The sequence below is a fragment of the Anas platyrhynchos genome, chromosome 2 (genome assembly GCF_047663525.1).
Source record: "Anas platyrhynchos isolate ZD024472 breed Pekin duck chromosome 2, IASCAAS_PekinDuck_T2T, whole genome shotgun sequence".
NCBI classification, from domain to species: Eukaryota; Metazoa; Chordata; class Aves; order Anseriformes; family Anatidae; genus Anas; species Anas platyrhynchos.
Window position 1 is genome coordinate 137,358,249 of NC_092588.1, and position 22,738 is coordinate 137,380,986.

At 35.4% G+C, this 22,738-nt stretch overlaps 1 protein-coding gene across 5 annotated transcripts in view; it reads left to right on the plus strand.

Moving 5' to 3' along the window:
* The first annotated feature begins 2,762 nt into the window (after positions 1-2,762).
* The window catches only part of ABCB1 (ATP binding cassette subfamily B member 1), a 48,663-nt gene continuing 28,687 nt past the window's right edge, over positions 2,763-22,738 (plus strand). Inside the window, exons 1-8 of one of the 5 annotated variants that reach the window (XM_038174973.2) lie at positions 2,763-2,786; positions 12,556-12,691; positions 16,514-16,584; positions 16,937-16,969; positions 17,286-17,407; positions 18,169-18,223; positions 19,514-19,661; positions 20,954-21,017. In XM_038174973.2, coding sequence (XP_038030901.1) covers positions 17,310-17,407; positions 18,169-18,223; positions 19,514-19,661; positions 20,954-21,017 — 365 coding nt within the window. In that variant the 5' untranslated portion in view covers positions 2,763-2,786; positions 12,556-12,691; positions 16,514-16,584; positions 16,937-16,969; positions 17,286-17,309. Of the gene's footprint in view, positions 2,787-3,039; positions 3,250-12,555; positions 12,692-16,513; positions 16,585-16,913; positions 16,970-17,285; positions 17,408-18,168; positions 18,224-19,513; positions 19,662-20,953; positions 21,018-22,738 lie in introns of those variants that run through there. The other 4 variants (XM_038174976.2, XM_038174972.2, XM_038174974.2 and 1 more) reach the window with 4 other exon arrangements.

Sequence of the window (22,738 nt, forward strand, 5' to 3'; positions counted from 1 at the left end):
CTAATGAACTGAATGAAGTATCACTTCAGACAATAGCTATTCTGCCTTGTAACCATCTCTGTCTCCTGTATGGTATCTTCACTTCTCCTAAAATTGCAGTTCAATCCCATTTCAGTGGTTAAAACTTAGGCCACCCCATGCGCTGGTTTTCCCATAACTTGTGTGTTGGTGATTACTGCTCCCAGAATCTACTGTGCTATTAGTAGTTTCTGTAACTGATGGTTGAGTCCAAGTATAAGCTGAAAACAATGTTAATACCACTTTCACTTTCTAATTCCAGTATTTTTTCTTTTATAAAGCTAATAGTTTTGCTAATGCTATCCACATTTAGATTCCCATATGACACTAGTAACTCTTAGGTAAATAACTGTCAAGATTATGACTTCATGTTTTTTAATATTGCATACAATATGCCCCAAGTTTGATAACTTACTAGGCAAAGTTTAAAGTTTAAAGGAGTCTAAAATTTGAGTCTCAGCTTCTACTCTCTCCTAAATGGTATCTGTCATCCCTCTTGGAATGTTGCACTCAAGTATATGGGATCCGTTTCTGGGTCAGTGCTACAAATGTCCCTTTAATGAATGGAGTAGAATCTTTGGTTTAAAAATTAAAGCAACATGAGTAACAAAAGTCTATGACCGACACTTCTGACTTTTGTTTGTTTGTTTGTTTCTTTGTTCCAGTTTCTGCTTTACTTCTGACTTTCGTAGTTGGTTTAACCATCTCTTGGTGTTTTTCACTCATATTTCATTTGGTGTGGTTGTTCAGGTTTCAACACAATTACTGCAGGTTATTTTGATTTCCAGCCAAGTAAGCTGAAATAAAATTTCCAGGTTAAATTTGTATCTTGCTTCATCCACCCATAATATGATCTCTTAAAATCAGAGACATCTGTTAACCTCATAAGATTATTCTTGACTTCACAGAGCATAGATTCTGTGAATTAGTGAATTCAAAATGTGAATTCGTATGAATTAGATTCTGTGATTAGTTTCACACTTACCTCCCATAATTTTAAAGTAATGGAGATGTGCGTCCAAAGGTCATATGGTTTCTGATTAAAAGAAGAAAGAAGAAAAGGAAAAGGAGGAAAAAAAAAAAAAGAGAGAGAGAGAGAGAAGGGGAAAAAAGAGGGGAGGGGGAGAAAAAGGAAAAAAAAAAAAAAGAAAAAAGAAACATTTCCATTGCCACTAGAGTTATGGTCTGCTATCAATAAAAAGAAGTGTTCCTACTGTTCCCATGTAACATAAATATTCACATTTTTTAATCTAATAAAATAAACATAAACCACACTGAGACATAGACTAGCAATTAATTTATGCTTCTTTTAATAGACTTTCCACTGATAATGACTTTGGTGAGATGTCACATACATCTTTACTGTTAAATTTTAATAGCAGCATTTATAATATAACATCATTCCTTTTCATTAACTCATTCACCTCTCCATAATAACATTAAACCTGGAACTATATAGGTATTTTTCTGTTCTGGAGTTTTATGTCATATGTTTAAGGTCCTGCTTTATTTATAATTGGAGCTGGTCTATCCCATTTACTGTTTACGTTGTATAATATAATGTTCCATAAATATGGAACATTATTTTCCATCCTACTTGCCATTCTGCAGAGTAGTGGTTTGTCCCTGTTTGTTTATCCATGCGTTGAGTGTTTCTTCCCAGTTGAGTTGCTATAACAACATTAACCTCTTTCCAATGTTTGCTTAGGGCCTGTATCCGTTCCTCACTTAAAACATTAGGCTGCCATTCAATTTATTTTTTTTTCCTCCCAGGCATACTTCTAAATCACGTGAACTTGTGAGAAGTTGTTATGGCTCACAGGCCATTAAAATGCCAAGGTGATGCAGTATCCCAAACTTTTCTGTAACTTTTCTCCATTTGGCCTAACACTATTTTTATAGTTCCATTGGTTCATTCAGCTCACCTTGAATTAGGAGTTCTCAGCAAATCTGGAACCTTTGTTTTATTCCTAAGCCTCCACATAATTCCTTCAGGAATTTTCCCCTGGGAAATACATTCCTCGCTCCAAAGCAATTTATTGGTTTAAATCCCATCTGGAAAATATGGTGTTAGACACCTGCACTGTGGTAGGCTTTGCAGTAGTTTTCTGTACTGGTGCTGTCTCAAGTCCATTTTGTCAGTGGATCCAGTACTAGCAAACAATATTTAATACCATTTTGCATAGTAGGTGGGATTGAGCTGAGACTTAAGCTGTGATTGAGCTGTGGTCTACTATACTCAATTTGTATCTTAGCATGTGGTTCTTGAATTCTCAAATATTTTAGTGATATTTTTCTTTTTCCTCCAAGTGGGGTATTTACCATCGCAAAAGTTAAGCAATTGTGTGCCCATCTGTTTTAACGTTAGGCCAGCCAGCCATCCTCTACCATTCTTTTTTGCATCTGAGCTGACCCTAAATGATTTTGTTCACGCCCGTATTGAAATAAATCTGCCTTAAGTGTATATAATGTTCTCCATCTGCAAGTGTTTATCTGCCCATACCACACTGGTCATTTTTAGAAGGTATGACCCCCCTCTGTGCTTCACCCATCTCCTAGCTTCTAGGGGTGATCGCCCCTCAATTCCCTCATTTGCATCTTTTAAAGTGGCTACATCTTTGATAACTTACTTTGTACTATTTTCTTTGTTTTGTTTTCAGAATTGCTGTTTCTTCAAAGTTTATACCTATTGGGATGACCACAACCTTAGGAAGGGCATCTGCTTTACTACATACACCAACTTCTCTACGTCTATATTTTTCCTTTTGGTATGCTTTTTACGTGAGCTCCACATTTTTCTTCCTCTCCTTTTTTTTTTTTTTTTTTTTTTTTTTTTGGTTGTTTGGTTTGTTATTGTTTTGAAACTGTGGTCAGGCTGTGATTTAAACTGGCAGACTCCCAGATTAAAATCCTGTGTTTGTAGGTAATTTTTGTTCTAAATTGGTAGCCAAATAGTTAAAGCTGGATATACCCAGTCTGAAACTACGTACAAAGCTAGGTCATTTCCTTTAGATTTCTCTTTTAACATTGTTTGCAGAGCTCATTAGCTCCGCTGCTTCTGCAGAGCTACTCTGCAGAAGGAAGCCAACTCCTCTGTATTTTATGAGTTGCCGCATATCTTATAAAGGATTTTCCAAGTTTCCAATAAAAACCGGACCCATCCATGAACCATGCTGAATATTCTGTGGCACAAAGTCAGCAACAGAGCTTTTATCTGAAAGCACTTGACAGGTAAGCAACACATAAGGAGTAAAGGGCACTTTACACTCTTCCACTGGTTAACGGACCATATAGGGCTGGTGCTAAAACCTTGTTGTCTTCTACAGAAAGTTCTTAGTTTATGAAACTAAGTGTCTATCTAGCTAACCTCAGGTTTGATACATGTCTGGTTTGTACTTTTCCAGTGATTATGTGCTTTAGCAGAGCACCTGTGATAGGTACTACTGCAAAACAGCACCTAGAGATATATTCCGTAAGCTCATGTGCCTATGCCAGTGCTAAACTTGTCTTTTCATATGGAGTAAATTTCTTTCCCACTGATCTTAAGACTCTCAAAACAAAGGCTGTATCTTGCTTCTTATTGCTTTGTGTTCTTGAAATAGTAGGGTCCTGAGATCTAGATCAGTAGCGGTTAGCTGAATATGAAACAGCTTATAATAATGCATGTAGCCCACAGCCGGGCTCTGAACTGGTGTGGTTTTGCTCTGCTGTTCTTCCTTCTGTTCTCATTCGTGATATTTCTTCACTAGTTTGATTAGTGGCTTACTGATTTCTGCAAATGTAAGGATGTTCTCATGAGAACTTAACCAATTGTGAAACTCAGTCTACTACACTAATTACTGTGGGGGTGGGGACTCTCACGAGCAGTTCTACCCTTTGATGATACTACTGTTGTCCTCCTTTCCTGATCTAATACTATTCTTGAATATTTCACCTCAGATTGTACCAACTGAGTTTTGTGAGTTTTTGATTATTAACTTTAAAGCCTGGGTTTTGAATAATGTTGCCTGCCTCTTATGTAGTTTCCTCTACTTTCACTTCAGTTTTTCCATGTACCAACATATCCATCTATGATACGGTGTAACACATTTTAACGATAATTTCATCCACATTCGATATATTGATTTGAAAGTCTTGCAGTACTTGAATAAAACAATGTTGCTTTCCTTTCCAGGTACATGCTTATTTTTACCAGCTTTGATCAGCTAGTGGAATTGCAAAGAAAACATTGGCCAAGTCAGTAATGAAATGTCACTGAGATATTCTTCTTAGTGCTTTATTTAAGTATTTAAAATCCACCATTAGGCTTCTTTTTTTTTTTTTTTTTTTTCTCCTCTGCTTTTAACACTGGGCTAAATGCAGAGTTAAAAATTTAGGTCTTTGCATTAGCACCTTGGTTTCCAGTAAGCTGTAGATGGTGGGCTGGAGCCCTTCCTCTGTTCCTTGTGGGTGTTGATATTTTTTTCATTGTGAAGAAGGATCTGGACCTTCAGTTAATACACAACTTCTATTTTTCCACATTTTAATTTACAGACATACAAAACTTGAGGAAATTCTGTTACCCAAATATCTACTGTTTTTACTTCCTCCGGATTCTTAATAACAAAGCATCAGTGACTTGCAGGAATCACTCCACCCTTACCTCCCACTGGTCAGCACCAATTCTAGAAACATCCGTAGCAAAATCTGTAGCTAACGCATTTTGTTTCAGCGAGGCAGTGCCAATAATTCCCTGCTGCTTACAAGAGGGATACTCCCATTCCTATCCTCAGAAAGAACTCTTGTACTCCTGAACTTGGCAGCTATTTCACTGCAGGCAGAAATCTCAGTTACAGGTGCTTGAACATCCTTTCATGCATATGAAACAACATTGATCATTTTTCCCCTTCTCTGAGTTGAAGCTGGAACTACTTTTATTATGAAAGTGTTTCTTACTGTGGTATCAATGAACATCATAACTATAGTGGTAGTTAGGGTTCTTTCCATGACCATCCAGCACTAATGTAGTAATTGGCCATTCCCGTTGGCAATATTGCAATATCTGCAGGGCACGGGTAGACAGCAGACTGTCCCTAGTCTTTGTTGCTGAAAGGGGGAGAAGATGCAGTGAGAAGCATTCATCATGTTCTGTAGTTTTGTTCTTCCTCTTCATCTTTCTTCTTTAGTTTGGCAAAGCAAACCATCAAAGAATTTATGGATTCTATCCTGTTGTCTTGTATCTTTGCCTCTTTTTCTTCAATTTCACCTTGTTGCTCTCCTGCAGTCCCATTGGTGCTCCATAAGGGAAGTTTTTATTTTGTTCTGTTTTGCAGTTGCTCTTATGCATCTTTTTTTGTACAAAGAGAGCTAATTCCATAATGGCATCTGGTTTTGCTTTTCTGTTTCATTTGAACTTTTAAATGGAGGCTCTGTTTCCAAAGTACCATATTTCTGAAAATTACAGTATGTACAAACCTGCTTCAGGTCCACAGAACTGAGCTTTCCTTGCATTCCTTCTCTCCATCACCTTGCCCATTTGCCCATTGCCAAATTTGCAGCTCCTTCCATTATAGACTGATAGAATCATTAAGGTTGGGAAAGACTTCCAAGATCATCTGGTCCAATCATCCCCCTATCACCATTATTACCCAATAAACCATGTTCCTAAGTACCATCAATTCACAGGTCCTTGCATTATTCTTGCTGGCTTAACCTTTGTACGACTGCTACTTTAATGGTACTGTGATTCTGTTATCTCCAAGGATACTGTCCAAGGTAGATGTCCATATACCAATTCTAATATTTTTTCCAGAATGCTATAGGACTTTACAATGTTATAGTGTCATTCAAGGTGGAATAATATACTAGCCAAACCTTCTTTCAGTGCTCAGATACTCAGAATGTCTATTCTGAGACATTCACCTACTACATTTCTTGCAGGAGGTTCTTCCTGCCATGTAGCAGATGATCACATTCCACTCTGATGCAGCACTTTTTAGGGGTGTTCAGTATTTACTAGTCAAGACCGGCTAATCCTCAAGTTCCACAAGCCACATTACGCAAGTTTCTGAATTTAGTGCCCTCAGGGTTTAAACTATTACTCTTGTTTGTGCTGCAGTCAGGTAAATTGTTATTGTTATCTTATCCCAAGTTTTAGGAACAACACAACCAAGCAGGATTAGACAGTGTGGGAGTCTGTTTTTACTACTGGTTTTGTTCCAATTCTGCAGCTGGTTCACAGAAGCCTATTTTGCTTTCATAGTAACATGAATTTTCAGGAGGAAAGTTGGGGACTGAGTTTTCAATATATTCTTGCTATTAATGCTGGATAGAGAAATGTTAGCATATTCATTATGTATATTGCTCTGAATAATGGACAGCTGTATCCTGGCTGACTGTTATTGGAGTAAAAGGGCTCTCTGGGTGTGCAGAAATCCATCTGTACAGAATACCTTTCTGGACCTGTCTTCAGCTTAATAAAGGGCTCACTGCAAAACTGTAAAGCAAACCTAGGTATCAAGAACTGCGAGGACCTACTCTTAAAAGTCATTAGGCTAGTATTATATACCCAGATCTAAAGAGAGACAAAAGTCTGACTACCTTTATCATCATCCAATTCAAAGTTGATTCACAAGAGAGGGTTTTTATAACGTTACTTGTTATTTCTACTCATATTTTCTTGGCACTGAAGATATATATACACATTTATTTTTTCTATTGTTCACCACCTTTTGGATATATATATATTCATAAATTATAAAATACAGACATTCATATAAATATATATTAAGAAGAAAGACAATTTTCCTCAGTGAAGAGTGTCATTGTTGCTTTCTTCTATCTCTTATCATTGTTTAACACATCTGTGACTCATATTTTATGGCATGACAATCAAGTCCCTTATCTTTATCCATGTGATCCACTGGGAGGAGTGGATCACATTACAACCTTACTTAGTTTACCATTGGCAGGATGAAACACTGCTGTTAGTATCATGCTTGAACAAACGTGTTTTGATCACTGCCATAGTTGTGGCCCCTTTAAAGAAGATGGGATAGCTTTGACCCATTCCCAGGGTTAAAATGCTTATGGGGAACATTTTACTATGAAAACTTGGAATAGTCATCATTCTGCTTTCCTATCTTAAAGCTCCCGTGAACCAGAGGAAATTGACTGAGTGTGTACCAGAGGTCAGTGAAACAAGATGAACTCTGTAACACATTAAGTGTACTTGCCTAGTCTAAATCCCAGTGCATGAAAAGACCATTCAGGCAGTCATGATGCTATAGGCTTATTTTCATATTTAGGCCTTATAGAAGCTTGTATGTGTGTTAGAGGAAGCATGGCCAAAAGCACGACAGACACCAGTAGAGTCAGATCATGCTCCATTTTATTGCCCGAATAGCCTAACTTTTATAGTGAACTTAACAAGGGCGGACAGTGTTTCACACACAATTATTGGTCAAAAGCACTCAGACAAACAACTACAAGAAAACAACCCCACCTGCAAGAAAACAACCCCCTTGTGATTAGTGGTCACGTAGACCTTGTCCTTGAAGCCAGCTGCTGGTAACAATATTTTTCTGAATTCCTCAATTGGGCGACGTGGGAACACTGTCGTGGGAACTTCTCATAGTTGCCCTGGTAGCTTGGTTTGCTCAGCTACGGCAGGCCATGGGATTTGCTAAGGCCTACTCCTGGTTGCTTAAAGCAAGCTTAGATCGAACAATTGTTCCACGGACTCATGTCCACGCCCTTTGTGCCAATTCCCAACATATGTGTACTTTCTCTGAGACCTTAAACAGTTCATTCTACCTGAAACATGAAAATAGGTGGTAATTCTGTCCTGTGAAGTGACCCACCACAACAGTGTTCAGAAAGAGTTAGTCACATGTTTATTTGCACCAAGGTGAAGTACCACAGTAACCATTCCGAAATATATATATTTTTTTACTTGTAAACATATGGTTTCACACATGTTAGATTTGGACAATTCAGTTGGTGTGTCAGAAATTCTCCCCGGTCCTGTCACACACAAGAGTAGGCAGATTTGCCAACATGTTGGCAAGGTGTTTCACAAATGACCCAGGCAGATGTGTTCTCTTCCACTGTGCACTCAGCACTGTGGACTCAGTGGTGGCTATAGGACCAGGCCCTGTCCTAGACACACCTACTTTTATCTGCCAGCACATTGGACTTCTTCATGAACTGCTCACCAGCTGTGAGTGATGCCTGCAGAAATCATCTATCATCTCTTGGGGCTGGAATAACCTAGCAATAAAACTATTCCTGGGCACCATGCAAAATGCTGTAATGTCTACTGCAAATGCCATGTAACATGGAATCACTACAAGATTATTTTCTCCAGTGGTTAGACAAAAGGCTTTGTTTGCATGCTACTGAATGCCAAGATACTTACTAAATGTAAAGTAGTTTAAAACATTCACTTTCTAAATTTTTAAGGTTAGTACAGTTCTGTTTCATAGTATTGACAATACAAGGTCCGTCAGAGGTTTCTCCCTCTGAGGAATCTGTACAGCATTCAGTAATACCTTGCCCACAGGTGGAACCCATGAATCCTGAGGATCATGGGCCTTAGGATGCCTGATTTCTACTGGAACAACATTCCTAGTGTGCCAGGCACAGACAGACTGAAGGCAAGGAATAGAGGCCTCCTCTTACCATAGCTGATATCTCAGTTTGGCAAAGGTCCTCAAATGAGCTGAGAGTTGCTGCCCGAAGCATTGCTGGGTACTGAACAAATCATTTGCTTTCCATGAATGGTGGTAATAGCAAGCAGGGCTGCTCTGAACATCTTTTTTTAGTCAGGAAGAGCTGTTAATCATTCATTATTTGTGTCTGGCTATAAAAGGAAATCAAGGAATTACTTCTAATGTCATGACCTTCACCCAGTGTCATGTCACCGTGTGCAAGTAGAATATAAACTAGGCAGAGAGCGGGTGAGTCAGGGTTGAGGCAGAGAGCAGGAAGTGTACAGAGCAAAGGGTGAGGTAATGGGACACGAGCAGGGATGGCTACATTCCTTCAAGTGCCTCTGATGGTGCCGAAACACCATCCTAAGCCTCGAGGCTTCTGTGAACGCCAACTGTTTGTGGAGCCATCCCCCAGTCCTTCTGGCTCTGCCCTGGGGTCTCCATCTCCCGTTCTGTCTAGGAAGTAGACCAGAAATCATCTTATGATTTCACAGTTCTCACAGGGAAGGGGAAGCCCTGGGGAAGACCTCCAAGACTTACTGATTAGTTAAATACTTCATATCTGTTCTTTACTTTGAATTGTTTCTTTCTGCTGTTTACTGGGCATCTTGCCACTATTTCTCTGTGAATTTGGCCATACTTATCACTTTTGCTAATTTTATTGAACATGTTGTGGTTTAATATGATATGTTGCTTTTATACAAAATATAAAAAATTATTACTTATTTCATTACTTTGAGATAAGTAATAAATGATTAAGAAAAAAAAGTAATGATTTGTAGGGCAGAAGTCTAATAAAGTATCAGTGAGAAATACATGGGAAATGGAACTTTTGATATGGATAATATTTAGGAGTAGAGCAATAAACCATGTTGGAATCAGAATGCCTTGTACAGACTGAATTTGCGATGTGCCAGCTTGTCAGAACTGGAGTGAAATTCAACTGGAAAAAAAAAAAAAAAAAAAAAAAAAAATAAAAAAAAATAAAATAAAATAAAAAACACAAACCAAACCAACCAACCAACCAACCAAAAAAAAAAAAAATCAAAACCATTAAAATGGCATTTTTAATAGGTAAGAAAATAGTTTAGGAAATGTTTAGATAAAATAATAAAGTTAATATTGTATAGGTATTAATGAAATTACATTAACCTCTATATGTAGTACCCTAAGGTGGTTGCTTAATAAACACCTGAAGTGGTTGCTGTGAAGACAAGACAGTAAATAAATGATTTTTAGGAGTTTTTCTAGGACTGCCATTCATTTTATTTTTTTATCTAAGAGAGGTGTGAATTAATATTTACTGTCTTAGGGAGACAACTTTTCTGTCATCTAAAACATATGAAACATATAGGATAAACCAGATCAGCTATCACAAACTGACATCTAGATGCTATGCATCTGCCCTCTCTGTGTGATGTTTGGCCAATAATGAGGAAACCTGAATAGTGCTCACAAATGACTTGAAGAACTATGGCCTACGAAAGAGATGATCTGTCTGTAGTATGGGAATAGATTTATCATAATTCAAGCAGAGTAGAAACCAGAGTAAGTTATGAGTCTTGGGCATTTTTGTGTCTCTGTGAAGAAAACATTTTTCAGTATCAAAGATGAGCCACACTCCATAATGTGTATTTCTTTATGCATAAGAAATACTATCTCTTATATAATATTGTATAGGAAATAGAAGCAGAAAATGAAAAAGATACCTGGTAAACAACCAGTCTGCAGGGAGTCTAGCAGTTGTAGTGAGTAAAATCAGATAAATGTATCTTCTTTAGGATCAATGTCAATGTGCTTGCTTCTTCCTGACCCTCTTTTTCCATTCTCTCTGCCACCAGTATCAGCTGTTGACAGATCCTGGACTAAAGACGGCTTAAAGCTACAAGCAAACCAGGAGCTTATGCCTGAGAGGAGGAAAGATAAGGAGTTCCAATTAGCCATCTGATAGGACTTTAGGAAATAAATTCATGGCAATTAAGATTAATGAACCCTCATGGAATGAGGAAAATGGGAAGCTGAGATAAGATGCGGATAAATTAACTGGACAGTGAAGTATCTAGTTTGGTTCAATAGAATGACTATGGATAATTGCCTCCTCAGTAATTGTAGCCCAAATGTGTCTGGTCACAGTATACAGAAATCTTATATTATATAAGAAACACCTTATATTCTTATATGTTCTATACAAAAATAAATTATATTCTTATATATTCTATACATTATATTATTCTTATATTATATACAGAAATATCATATACTTAAATATGATGAAGACCTGATGAGTTAATTCCTCAGTGTTAATAATTTAGCACCATAATGGTTAATAATTTAGCACTATTTACTGCAAAGTGATCACATGCAGGCACATCTTGATATCATAATTGGCATCTTCCTGAAGAATCTACCCAAATCATTGTCAGAGTTGTGTGACAGTCATGGCATGCAAAGGGTAAAAAACTGTGGCAGTATGACTCTGAAAGCAGTAGTAGTTGGTAACAGGAAGCATTAACCCTACTGTCTGTGGGTACAACTTTTTAAAAGATTTGGAGATTGTGAACCAGTGTGTATATGGTATAACTGAATGCAATTACTTATAAGACCACATTTTTCTTACAGTATAAGTTCATTTGCTTCACTGTCGTAGTGCCTTAATTCATCCCTCACAAGACTAACTGAAAGAAGCAATTATTTTTCATCATTTCACTACGGTAACATAATTCAATGTGCAAGGTTAAGTAAAATAAGTAACTACTTTGTAGCACAAAGTCAAATTAGTTGTAGAAATTAAAAATATTTCCCTATGTTTGAAATAAAGATTTTTCTGTTTATAACTTTGATTCCTGGAGAAATGAAGAAAGAAACTGTGATGAAAGTTTGTAGGAATACCCATGAAAAACAGCAACAACAACAACAAAAACACACCTTTTTGGTGTGAATACAAGCCTGAGCCATTGCTCCTAATGCAAAGAAAGCCTCCTCATAATTTTGATAGGTGTTTAATGAAAACTTGCAAGAAATAGGGAAGTCTCCCAATCAGGGCACCTTTCCTCAAAAAAAAGAGTTTGAGTCCAGAGGACAGCAATGTCAAAAACAATAAAACAAACTATCAAGAAATATAGGGAGAGGATATATCAAGAGATATAGGAAGAGTTATAGGAAATGGATTTTTTTTTTGTTTGTTGTCTAGAGTGGACAGACAACACTTATGAAAGAAGTATTAAAATTTTAAAGGTACTATGAAGCAGAATGAACTAAATTATTCTTCATATTTGCTGTGGTTAGGAAAAGGGTGACAAGTCTAACATATATCAATAGAAATTTAGGTTAGACATCACAAAAACTTTCTAACTCTTCAGATGTTGGATGTTTTTGAAAAGTCTCCATGCTTGTTTTTAGAAACTACCAATAGAGTGACAGAATCGAAGTGTCTGTCAAGAATGACAGTTGGAATAGTTGATCTGATCTGGAGGAAGGAGAATGGAAAGGATGCCATTCTGAGGTCTCTTTTGCTCCTCATTTTTGTGATTTATAAGGTGCATGATGAACTGTAATTATAGAACAGATGAGTAAATAAAACTTTGGAATTCTGTGCTCACAGGGAGAAACTGAACAACCGGGTTAGCTGCTATGTTATTGTCATAATTTCCTGTGCAAATTCAAACATTTCACAAATTGTATGGAACAGAATGCAATATTTATTAAATGCAGTTTTAGGTAGTATTGTAGAAGGGAGTAAGTCAATATGAATAGCTTTGGGCTGTGTATAGGACATAATATTAGTACTATTATATACTTTATATGTAATGACTTGATTTTGTAACCTCCTGTTTCTCTTCCACAGGTGTTCAGCTACCTGTGATCCAAGGCACAGCTGCATAACCATCTCTTAGACGTCTGAGGAAACTGCAGATAGAGCTGCAAAAAAAGATAACAGGGTGGAATTCTTCAAGATAAGAAAGACAAAATCACAGATAAAGGTAAGATTTTTGAGATGGAGATAGGCAGTAATTCAAGGATTCAAGAGGGAAAACATCATCACAAAAAGGAATAAAATCTGAAGCAAAAAGCTTCAGGATCTGTTCTGGGGCAGTGGGAACCAGCCCATTTCACCAAGCACTTCTTGGCCAGCAAAGATGTTTTCTGTTTCTTATTCAGGACATTGATAATATTAACACTTGGTTTAGTAGTTCATTAATCTGAGTTGTCTTTTGTATGTAGTAACAAATCAATAACTGCTATACACTTTTACATTGTGTGTATTCAGCCCTTTGTGCATTGGAGAAGACATCCAATCAAAGTGGTTCAGTGAGGGAGAGATAAAAGTTCAGTTAAAGTCCTTGATTGATAGTACTGTTAGAATGTTACCAGGTGTATCTATTTAATTCAACTTCAACAGGGAAAAAATGTTTTCCACCTGCACAAAAAGTCCCTTTTATTATTGTTTTTCCATCATTTTTCATATAGCATATTAAAAATGGTAACTGCTGAAGCAAAGTCCTAAACACTCTTAAATGCCTACATTAACATTCTGTACTAGTTGTCATTTCTTTGACTTACACATCTCATTTTTCCAGATTCAAAAGTCGTTTGTTTTTCCAGATGTGCTGAGGGTGAAAAAATATCTCTTCTCGTGTTCTATGAAGATGTAACTTTTTAATCCTGTTTTAAATACTCTATGAAATCTTACTGAAACTTAGACTAATATAAATATAACTTCAATTAAATATACTTTTCTCATGTTACAAAAGTAGGAAGACTCCCATTTTAAATGAGACTATACTGCAAACAATTATTATGAAAAATATTATCTCCTAACACACTAATGTATCATCAAGTCATATTTAATAACTTCAGTGAGAAATAAGCACCAAGAAAGTTGTTTTCCGTATGTAGGAAATCTCTCTCAAAGGAATTTGCAGACTTATGTAAGTTTTCTGTTGTTGATTTGAAGCCAAATGGAGTTCAAATAGTATTTGAAGCCAAATAGAATTGAAGTTTTCAGAAGCCAGACTGAGTTTGTAAAGCGGAAAACTGGCACATTACTAATAGGAAGTTCATGGCATTACTTTAGTTCATGGCAGCTCCTCTTACTAGATAAACCAGACAATAAAAGTGGAGCTTTGTAATAACATTAAAACATACTTTTCAGAGCATTTAAACAACAACAACAACAACAACAACAACAACAAATAGAAGACTGATTCTTACAGTAATTTAATGTGGCCTCATGGTTAGTCCAGGACAAATAAGATGCCAAGCTATTGCTATAGGAAGTGTCTTGTGGTTGAGTATGTGAAACATTTCAGGGAGCACAAAATTGTCATTTCCCAACTGTGTGATAATTGTCTTCATACAGAACAAAGCTGGTTGATAGAACAAGGGCCAAGTTGGCAAAATTCCTCTACAGTTCCTGTACAAAGTAGTAGTCTTCTCCAGCACTGATTAACAGGAGAAAGGCTACTAAAACGGAACACGAATTTCCTGAGTACAATAAATCAGAGCTTGTTCACAGTTTTTCTAACTTATTCCAGGGTTGAATATCCTAGAATCATTACAGAATTCCTGGGGCCCTCTCCAGCATTTCACCTACCTGGAGCTTAATAGAAAATCGAACTCTCCATTTTTAAGGGAAATAAAAGAAAAAGTAATGCGTGTCCTTTCTCTGATTATAATGCATAAATACTTTGAATTACTTGTTTCAGATTATTTTCTTGTTTACTATTTTTATTGAAAACCATTAAAAAGTTAGTTTTTATTGATATTGTTAAAAAGTCTTTGAAGGTGTCATGTCATCTTGTCACAATGCTTTGACTCGCATGTCAAATTCAGATTAAAGTTTCTGTGTCATTTACTCCAATATCATATGTTAATTGGTCATTCCATTTGCTGGCCATCATCAGATAAAAACAAAAACAAACAACAACAAAAAGCATGGTACCGATGTATGATCCGTGAGATGAGATTCTCTCAAAACAAGTTATTTTCTGGAAGCATGAGTAGTTGAAACTTCAGCAAAGAACAAGAGATCCCCTATTTTCAAATATATATTTTTTGCTGTTCCAGAAGAATATTGATGATCACTTTATTCATAAAATATTAGACATTTTAATATACAGAAAGGGCTTAGATAAGTAAATTTAGGTAACTATATTCATGGAAATAATCTGGAATAACTAATAGTGAATTACAATACAGAATGATCTGTGTTCCCCAACTAACTGTGGTCCAAAAATTGTTATAATAATGTGAAAGACAACTTAAACACTTTTGTGAAGAACAGGGGCCCTACTTTCAAGACTTGTGAATGGCCTGGGAAAACAACGACTTAGAGAAAGATTTAAGGCTTATTATAGTTTATTGTTACAGTACGATCTGTCATTGCAGTGGTGTGACTAGGAGAGATGATTCAAACCCCACATTTTTATCAAGAAGGAGGAGGGAATTAATTATGCCTCAGGCTTCTGTGTTATGGCCTCCCCAGAATATTTCAATGGACCTGATGGTCATCTTTCAAAAAAAACAAAAGTTCTTATGCTCAAATTTCTAAAGAAAGATTTGTGAAAATAATCAGGGAGTTGTAAAACTATGTCAGGTAAATGGAAATTGGTTACTGCCTTAATAAAGAGAGGATTGAGTAAACCTTTTCAATATATGTTTTTATTGATATATATATATATATATTATATATGTATATTTTTATTGATTTTTATATTTTTTTTCTGAAGTAATCCTCACTCTGATAAGACTTTTTGTATTCCAAAACATTATAAAAGTACTCAGTTTATTTAAAATTTTGAGGTTACAGTTATAAATGACTAAAAGGAACAAAAATTATGTTAGCACATTAAGTAAGTTTTGTTCAAGCAGAGTGATATGAAATCTACAGAGAAGTTCTTATAAATTTACTTGTTTTCTAGGACAGGGATTTTATTTGACTTTTCATAATTTTCACACATACATGAACATGTATTGAACATGTCTATTTTGCTATATACATCAAAATAATAGTAGTTAAGTAGTGCAATTAATATATTTTAAAAGATTTAAATTTCTTTTAAATGTTTGTTATCATTTTCAGTGAAGTAGTGCCTGCAGACACCAGTAAACACCTCACTGATAAACATTTCCTGGTACTATAAATGGTCCATTTCATGGACATGCATTAAAAATCAGAAGGATATTACCTACATGTAAGCAAATTTCTGCTGACCATAGTTATTTCAAAGCCACTTTTAAACTGAGTCTTGTTTAACAAGTCTCTTGCTGTTCTGCAATTAAACAAGAAAGGATGCACGCTATCCTAAGTCACTAACAAGCCATCATGAGATAACAAGACATGTCAAGAGTCACTTCAGGGTGTATCCTACTGACTTGTCGACATACCTGAAGGGAGAGAATGCAAAAAAGAGAGAGACAGGCTCTTTTCAGGGATGCCCAGTGCTAGGACAGGAGTCAGTGGACACAAACTGAAACACAGGAAGTTCTCTCTCAACACCACGAAGTACTTTACTGTGCAGGTGATTGAGCCACAGGTTGTCCAGTGGTTCTGGGGTCTCTGTCTCCAGAGATCTCCACAGCTACCTGGACATGGTCCTGGACAGCCTGTTCCAGGTGTCCCTGCTTGAGCAGTGGGTTGGACCAGATGGCTTCAAGAGGTCCCTTCCCACCTCAAACACTGGGATTCTGTGACTATGGTAAACTCATGTTTTTCTTGCAGGATAAATGGGTTGTTATTTTCTGAATTAGAAGAAGTGGAAAGAAACAAAAGACTATTTTGTAATACTTGGTTTCATTCTCAGTAGGTGCTCGAGAATGGATTTGTCCTTAAGCGTTACTGTTACCTGGAACATTCAGCACTGTCTCTGAAAAGGTAAGGAGGGATTCCAGGGAGGCTTAAAGGGGCATAATTAGGCAAATAACTTTTCCTGGTGGATAAAAATTACTATTCAGATCTATTTTCACAGATGAAAAGGAAACAACCATTTATTTAAACCTTTTATTTGTTAAATATTCCCTATAGGGAAGGGAAGCAGAGTCCAAAGTGCGTACACTTTACACCCCAGAGTAGGTGAGGCAATGAGAGTCAGAAAAAAAAAAAAAAGGATAGAGAGAGAGAGAGAGAAAGTTGTTCATCATCCCTGTTTTACATAAGAAGAGCAAAGTCCAATCATGTTGCATGTCCTAACCATATTAATACAGCTGATTTCTGAATAATCTTTCAGAGAACTAGAAGCAAACTGAGAACAACCTGCACGGTAAGTCAATGCTTTTATTTTTAAATCGGGGGTATTTTATAAAATTCACAAATAACTAAAATTGGAAAATTCTAAATAAGAAGGCCTGTGGCTATCAAACAGGTAGAAACACAAAATGTAGACAAGCAAACACAAAATATTTGGGTTTGTTTCAACAACTTTATACTTGCCTTTTGCTATGATTCACTTACAAAGAGTGACGTTAATAACTTTATTGTTTTTAATATGTATATTTTTTCTGTCAAACAAGCAGTCATTGAGATTATTGTCCTTGACATAATAGTTGTATATTTCTCAGTCAAGTATTATTTTACAGAGAACTACCCTAAATAAATTTAAAATGCATTCTGAAGATGAAAGGAAGCAGAAGAGTACTGAAGATGGAAATAGTCATGAGAACACTACATCCAGCCAGGGTCAAGAACAAGAAGGCAAACAGTAAATATTCTTAGACATTGTAAATTTGTTCTTTATTGAAGCATATAAGATTACATTATCTTATTTTGTATTTTATTGAATTTCATATTTTAATTTACTTTATTTTAGTGGGAAAGCCTAGTAAAAGAAAGCTTTTTATCAGATTATGATTCATTGGCACATTTATTTTGTACAGAAGGATGGAGAAAGTTCTTTTTCTATTAAAGATTAAGTGTCCACAGGATTTACTACATTTTATTGAAAAGGAAATTCAGAATATGGTATAAATTATATCAGAATAGACATGGATACAATGAGGTCATCAGCTAAAATTTATAGTAAAATTATTTGTATGGCAGGGAATCAATATTTTAAGTACCTTGAATATTTTATTAATTTTCCATCCCCATGTGAGAAAATCTGATTCTATAAACTATCTTCCTCTTTTTTGTTTTGAAAGCTACATAGTGCTTCAATTCACAACTTGAGATAGTGGAACCACTGGTCCCTGATGGGGTTGTTGTATCCTTGACATGAGAGACCTGTGAAGAGCTTGATTTAAATTTATAGCAGTTGGGAGCTGATGCTATTTATCAGGTGCTATTTAGAGGTTTAAATACAAAAATCCCAATAATGCCTAATAAATCATACTAATTTTACACACAATTCTTTCCCATAAATTGATTTCATATTTTTTTTAACTGAACTTCATTAACAATGCACTGTTATTTTTTGAAATATTGTCAATTTCTAAATGTACTAAAACTATCATATCTGTTAAGGAAGGGAAAGAAGAAGAAAGAGGAAAAGCCTAAAATGGTCAGCCCATTTACACTGGTAAGATTCAAACTATATATATGTGTACATATATTTACATGCATGCAAAAAAGTGTCACATTTCAAAGTGTCACATTTTAAATGCTTAAAATAATGATAGAGAACTGCATATATTTTCTGATCTCTACCAAATACATGGGTAGTACAGAATATTGGATATGTTTTTGCAACCTAGCAGATTTTTTTGTGAATGTATTTTTTTTTTTAAGAAACAGTTTTATTATTGATATGGATTTTTAGAAGCCTTCCCTTAGTAAGTTATCATGCTAAGTACACCTATGTTAGATTAATTTTTGTGATAAATCAGGATTTCTATGTGCTTAGTTGCTTTTTTCAACACAATGAAAAGGGCATAATTATACCTGAGATTACTAGTGTCATCCTGTCCTCTAAATTACCTGAGTCAGGTTCTAATCACACTTATCAGTCCATTACTCGTTTTTCAGTCACCTGTGTCAGCAGTAAAGGGTAATACCATGGAATTAAAAACCAAAAAGCACTTTAAATTACAGATTTTTTTAATTTTCTGTATATTTTAAAATAATCTGTTAATATTTAATCAAATTAAATCCTAGATTTTCTTTAGTAAATCTGAAATATTGTATGTTTTGTAGGTTTAGTGTGCATAATGCACAGCAATGATATGGGAATTAATAGTAATAAAACTACAGTGCAAGGTGGTGGCCAATGACCTGATTCTTCTGTTTTGCTATACTAGCTTGTACTTGTACAATTGCATTGCAAAAACACTGTAATTTACAACAGTAAAACTTGTATTTACAGCGCAGAATCTATCCAATGGCTTTCTAAGAGAAGAGCATAAACTTTATTGAGTTAAATGGCAAGAGATATTTAGGATTTCAGTAAGTTTTGATAATGTCTGAAGTACATTAGGAATAATTCTTCTAACTGTATAATAATGAATTTGCAGTAAAATTAATTATTGCCTTAATTATCACAATGGTATTAAAATTTCATATAATTTGAACTTTAAAGTTCAAAATTCAAGAAGGCAAATTGTCTTGTTTTCATATGACCTTTCTTACCCATATGCAGATACTGATAAATTTAAATGCTACTGTTCTCTAGTTTGGAGAGTTTACAGTATAAAAGTGTTTATATTAGAATAATGTATTTCTCTACATTTAAGTCGTTTAATAAATCTAATTGCAAATTAGACAAAGTTATAGATTTATGACAACCAGGTATAAAATTGATAGCTTTTTCTTGGCTTTGTAAACATAACATTCTAGTACCACAATGAACTTGAATTTCTCTTCTCATTCACAGTTTCGATACTCCAGTTGCACAGATAAATTGCTAATGATAGTTGGCACTCTAATGGCAATGGCCCATGGAACCAGTCTTCCTATTGCGATGGCAATTTTTGGTGATATGACTGATAGCTTTGTTAATTTTGGAAACACAAGTTCTATAGGTAAGAATATGGAGAGACCGATGTTTTATATTTAGAAGACAGCCAGAGAGATTTGAGCATCTTGACTTGAGACATTGGTGTCATCAAACCCAACTTGCTAACATACTGTGGTGTAAATTAGTAACTGTTGTTTATACTGTAATAGAGATATATTCTGGTTTTTTTCTCCTTGTTCTTAGTTTCTCCCTTAGTAGATTCTTTTTTCAAATAATCTATTAAAATATACATTTAACAAATAATGTTTAACTGTGGCTATGATAAAGAGAAAGAAGCTGGCTTTCAGTTTCTGCTCCTCTCAGTATGAGCTCCTGTTGCTTCCCTTGCTCACAATGGGATTAAGGTCAATTATAGCTCACAAGGTGAATCAGATCAGTAAGTAGATCCACCAGAAAACTTGCTACTAAAAATAAAAGTACTAATTTTCTCATGGCTCAATTTGTTGAGTCCCCTCATTTGCTAAATTAGAAGTAAAAAATCAAACACAGACTGGCAGGCAAACACTGCAGATATAAGAGGGAGAATTGACACTTACACCGGATTAGGTTGTCCTTTGAAACCAAACATTAGATGTTAAACTTGTGAATAGACTCGTTGCCTGGAATATTATGTAAAAAGTTATCAACCATTTAAATAAATGTCCATGGTGATACAGAAAGGTAATGCATGTGACTATCTTCTGTCCTGCATCCATTTTTACTCTTATTATTCTGCAAGACAGAGACATGGACATACTGTCCTTATCAGAACAAGTAATTTGTGATCTACTGCTTTCCAAGTACAATAAATTGATCAGATTTTTGGAATTGCAAAATGCTGCAGCTATAGTCTCAAAACATTTGTCATTAACTTCTGGTGTGGGGGAGTAAAATTTTAGTGCCAGCACCTACTTTATAGACAATGTTTTCATAAAGAATTAAGCTATCCACAATTACCAGTGTGAGGTGAATATCTAGACTTGCATTTTTAATTGTTTTTGGTATTATAGAAATGCACTCTGTTTTCAGAAAGAAAGAAAAAACAAACACAAACCAAGCATGTAATGAATGTTCAAGAAGATCTTTTAAGCTCAAGTTATACTGATGCAGCCTTGTAGGCAACGGAGTCAGGACTAACCTTCTATTAGTATAATCATTGTTTTTGAATACGTAGAAGCCTGAACTAATTGCACACCTCCTCTCATTCAAATCTATGAGAATCAAAAGGAGATATACCAACTCAAAATTTAGTGAACAGCATGCAGGAAAATAAATTTGTTAAAACTTGCTCTATTAAAAGTATTTACTCTTTTTAAGGAAACAGTTCTGATGTGACTCCCCCTCCAGAAATTTTTGGCGATCTGGAAGAAGCAATGACAAGGTAATTAGAAATTGATATTTCTTTTTTTGGTTGTTTTAAGTGTAGGCACAAATTTGCTGTCAAGCCATTCTTCTCCCATAGATATTTTGCATACTTTAAACAACATAAAAGCAATGGTTACTTGAATAATGTATGTAAATAAAGATTTGTATTTGAGATTATTGAATTCACTGGGAAGATTCTTGAACATTCCCAGTCATTCCCAACAACTTCCCTGTAATCTTTTACTCTCATCCATTCCACCCCCTTTACAGGGGTGCTCTGTGTCTCAGTGTCATCAGCATTTTCTTCCTTCCTCTTTTCCTTCCTCTGAATTTATAAACAGTACATGTTATGCAGAAAAATTATATTGATTATCATCCATCAATTTGTTGAGCTATGTTCATTCACTGATAAAAAGCAGAATTAAAATTGTCAGATAGTTATTAGTTTCCTGCCAAAGCATCAAGTTCAGTTTAAATACCTGGCCTACACAAAAATACAGTTAGATTAAATGCAATTTTAAATCTAGCATTTGAGAGCTGTCATTAGTGATTCTGTTACATAAGAGTGTAATATTGCAGATGCATAGACAAAAAGGAACATCAGCTATCAATAGATGTGTTTTGTTAGGGGGCTTCACTGGCTGCTATTCATGGATTAGGTTTATGCAGGTTGTCTAAAATTTATGTGCATTTTCTTGTACTACTTCAACTTTTTCTTCAGATTGAAGTTTGTTCCTCATTAGGTATTGAAAAACACCTGAGATCACAGGATTAGCAATATGGTCTTCAAGGCAATAGTAATGGAAAAAAAAAACACTAATCTCTGACCTCAAGTCATGTCATATCAAAACGAATAGAAACCTTCCTATCATCCTCAGCATGCTGTTGTCTAGGATTCACAATGGAACAAAAGAACAAAAAGTACAGCAAAACAGAAAAGCTAACCAAAAGAAAGTGTAATTGTGAATATTATCTAAATGTTGAAAACTGCCTGTTCTCATGGCCCTAAGAGATGTGAGGGAGATCTGTTCTTAGCATCCTGCATGTCACCTTGTCTTATAGACATTAAGTCTGAGAGCAAGATGTAGAGTGCTTACAGAGCAGCCTGAACTTCTCTTCGGAAGTGAATTGTAGAATAAGGGATGTATTAACAGTACAAGAATAGGTTTTCTTTTATCAAGTTTCTAAACTTTCTGGATAGAGCCTTAATTTAGTGTGTTCCCAGTTCGAAGAAGCTGTTCGGGCCCACTCCCTGTTTCTCTGAGAATGCCTGCCAGCGGGTAAAGTAATAATAAAAACTGTTCATACAAAGATCTTACTCAGTTGTATTCAACTATGTGTAGTCTTGGTTATGTTTGTTACTCAGATAAGAGTTTGCTAGAATCCACTTCTCAATAGAAAAAGAACAGTTAATTTACAGTGCAGTGAGCATTTATTCTCTGTTAAGTTTCAGCAGTGAAGTTACAGAATGTATTTCATTAGCATGGCATGTTGTAAAGATATCAGTTCCCTCTCTTACAATTTGTCATGAAACAAAGTCCACACGTAAAACCATTTTTTGAAGTGACATAACACCATAAAGTAATTGTCTAAGGTACTTACTACAGAGTTTTGAAGCAGTGTCCTTGTTTTTAGTTTGGTAGTTCATGTGTAGGTTTTAAATGGATCTGAATATAATCAAGGTCGATATTCAACTAACCAATCTTCAGTTAGACATTAACCCATTTTATTAATCAG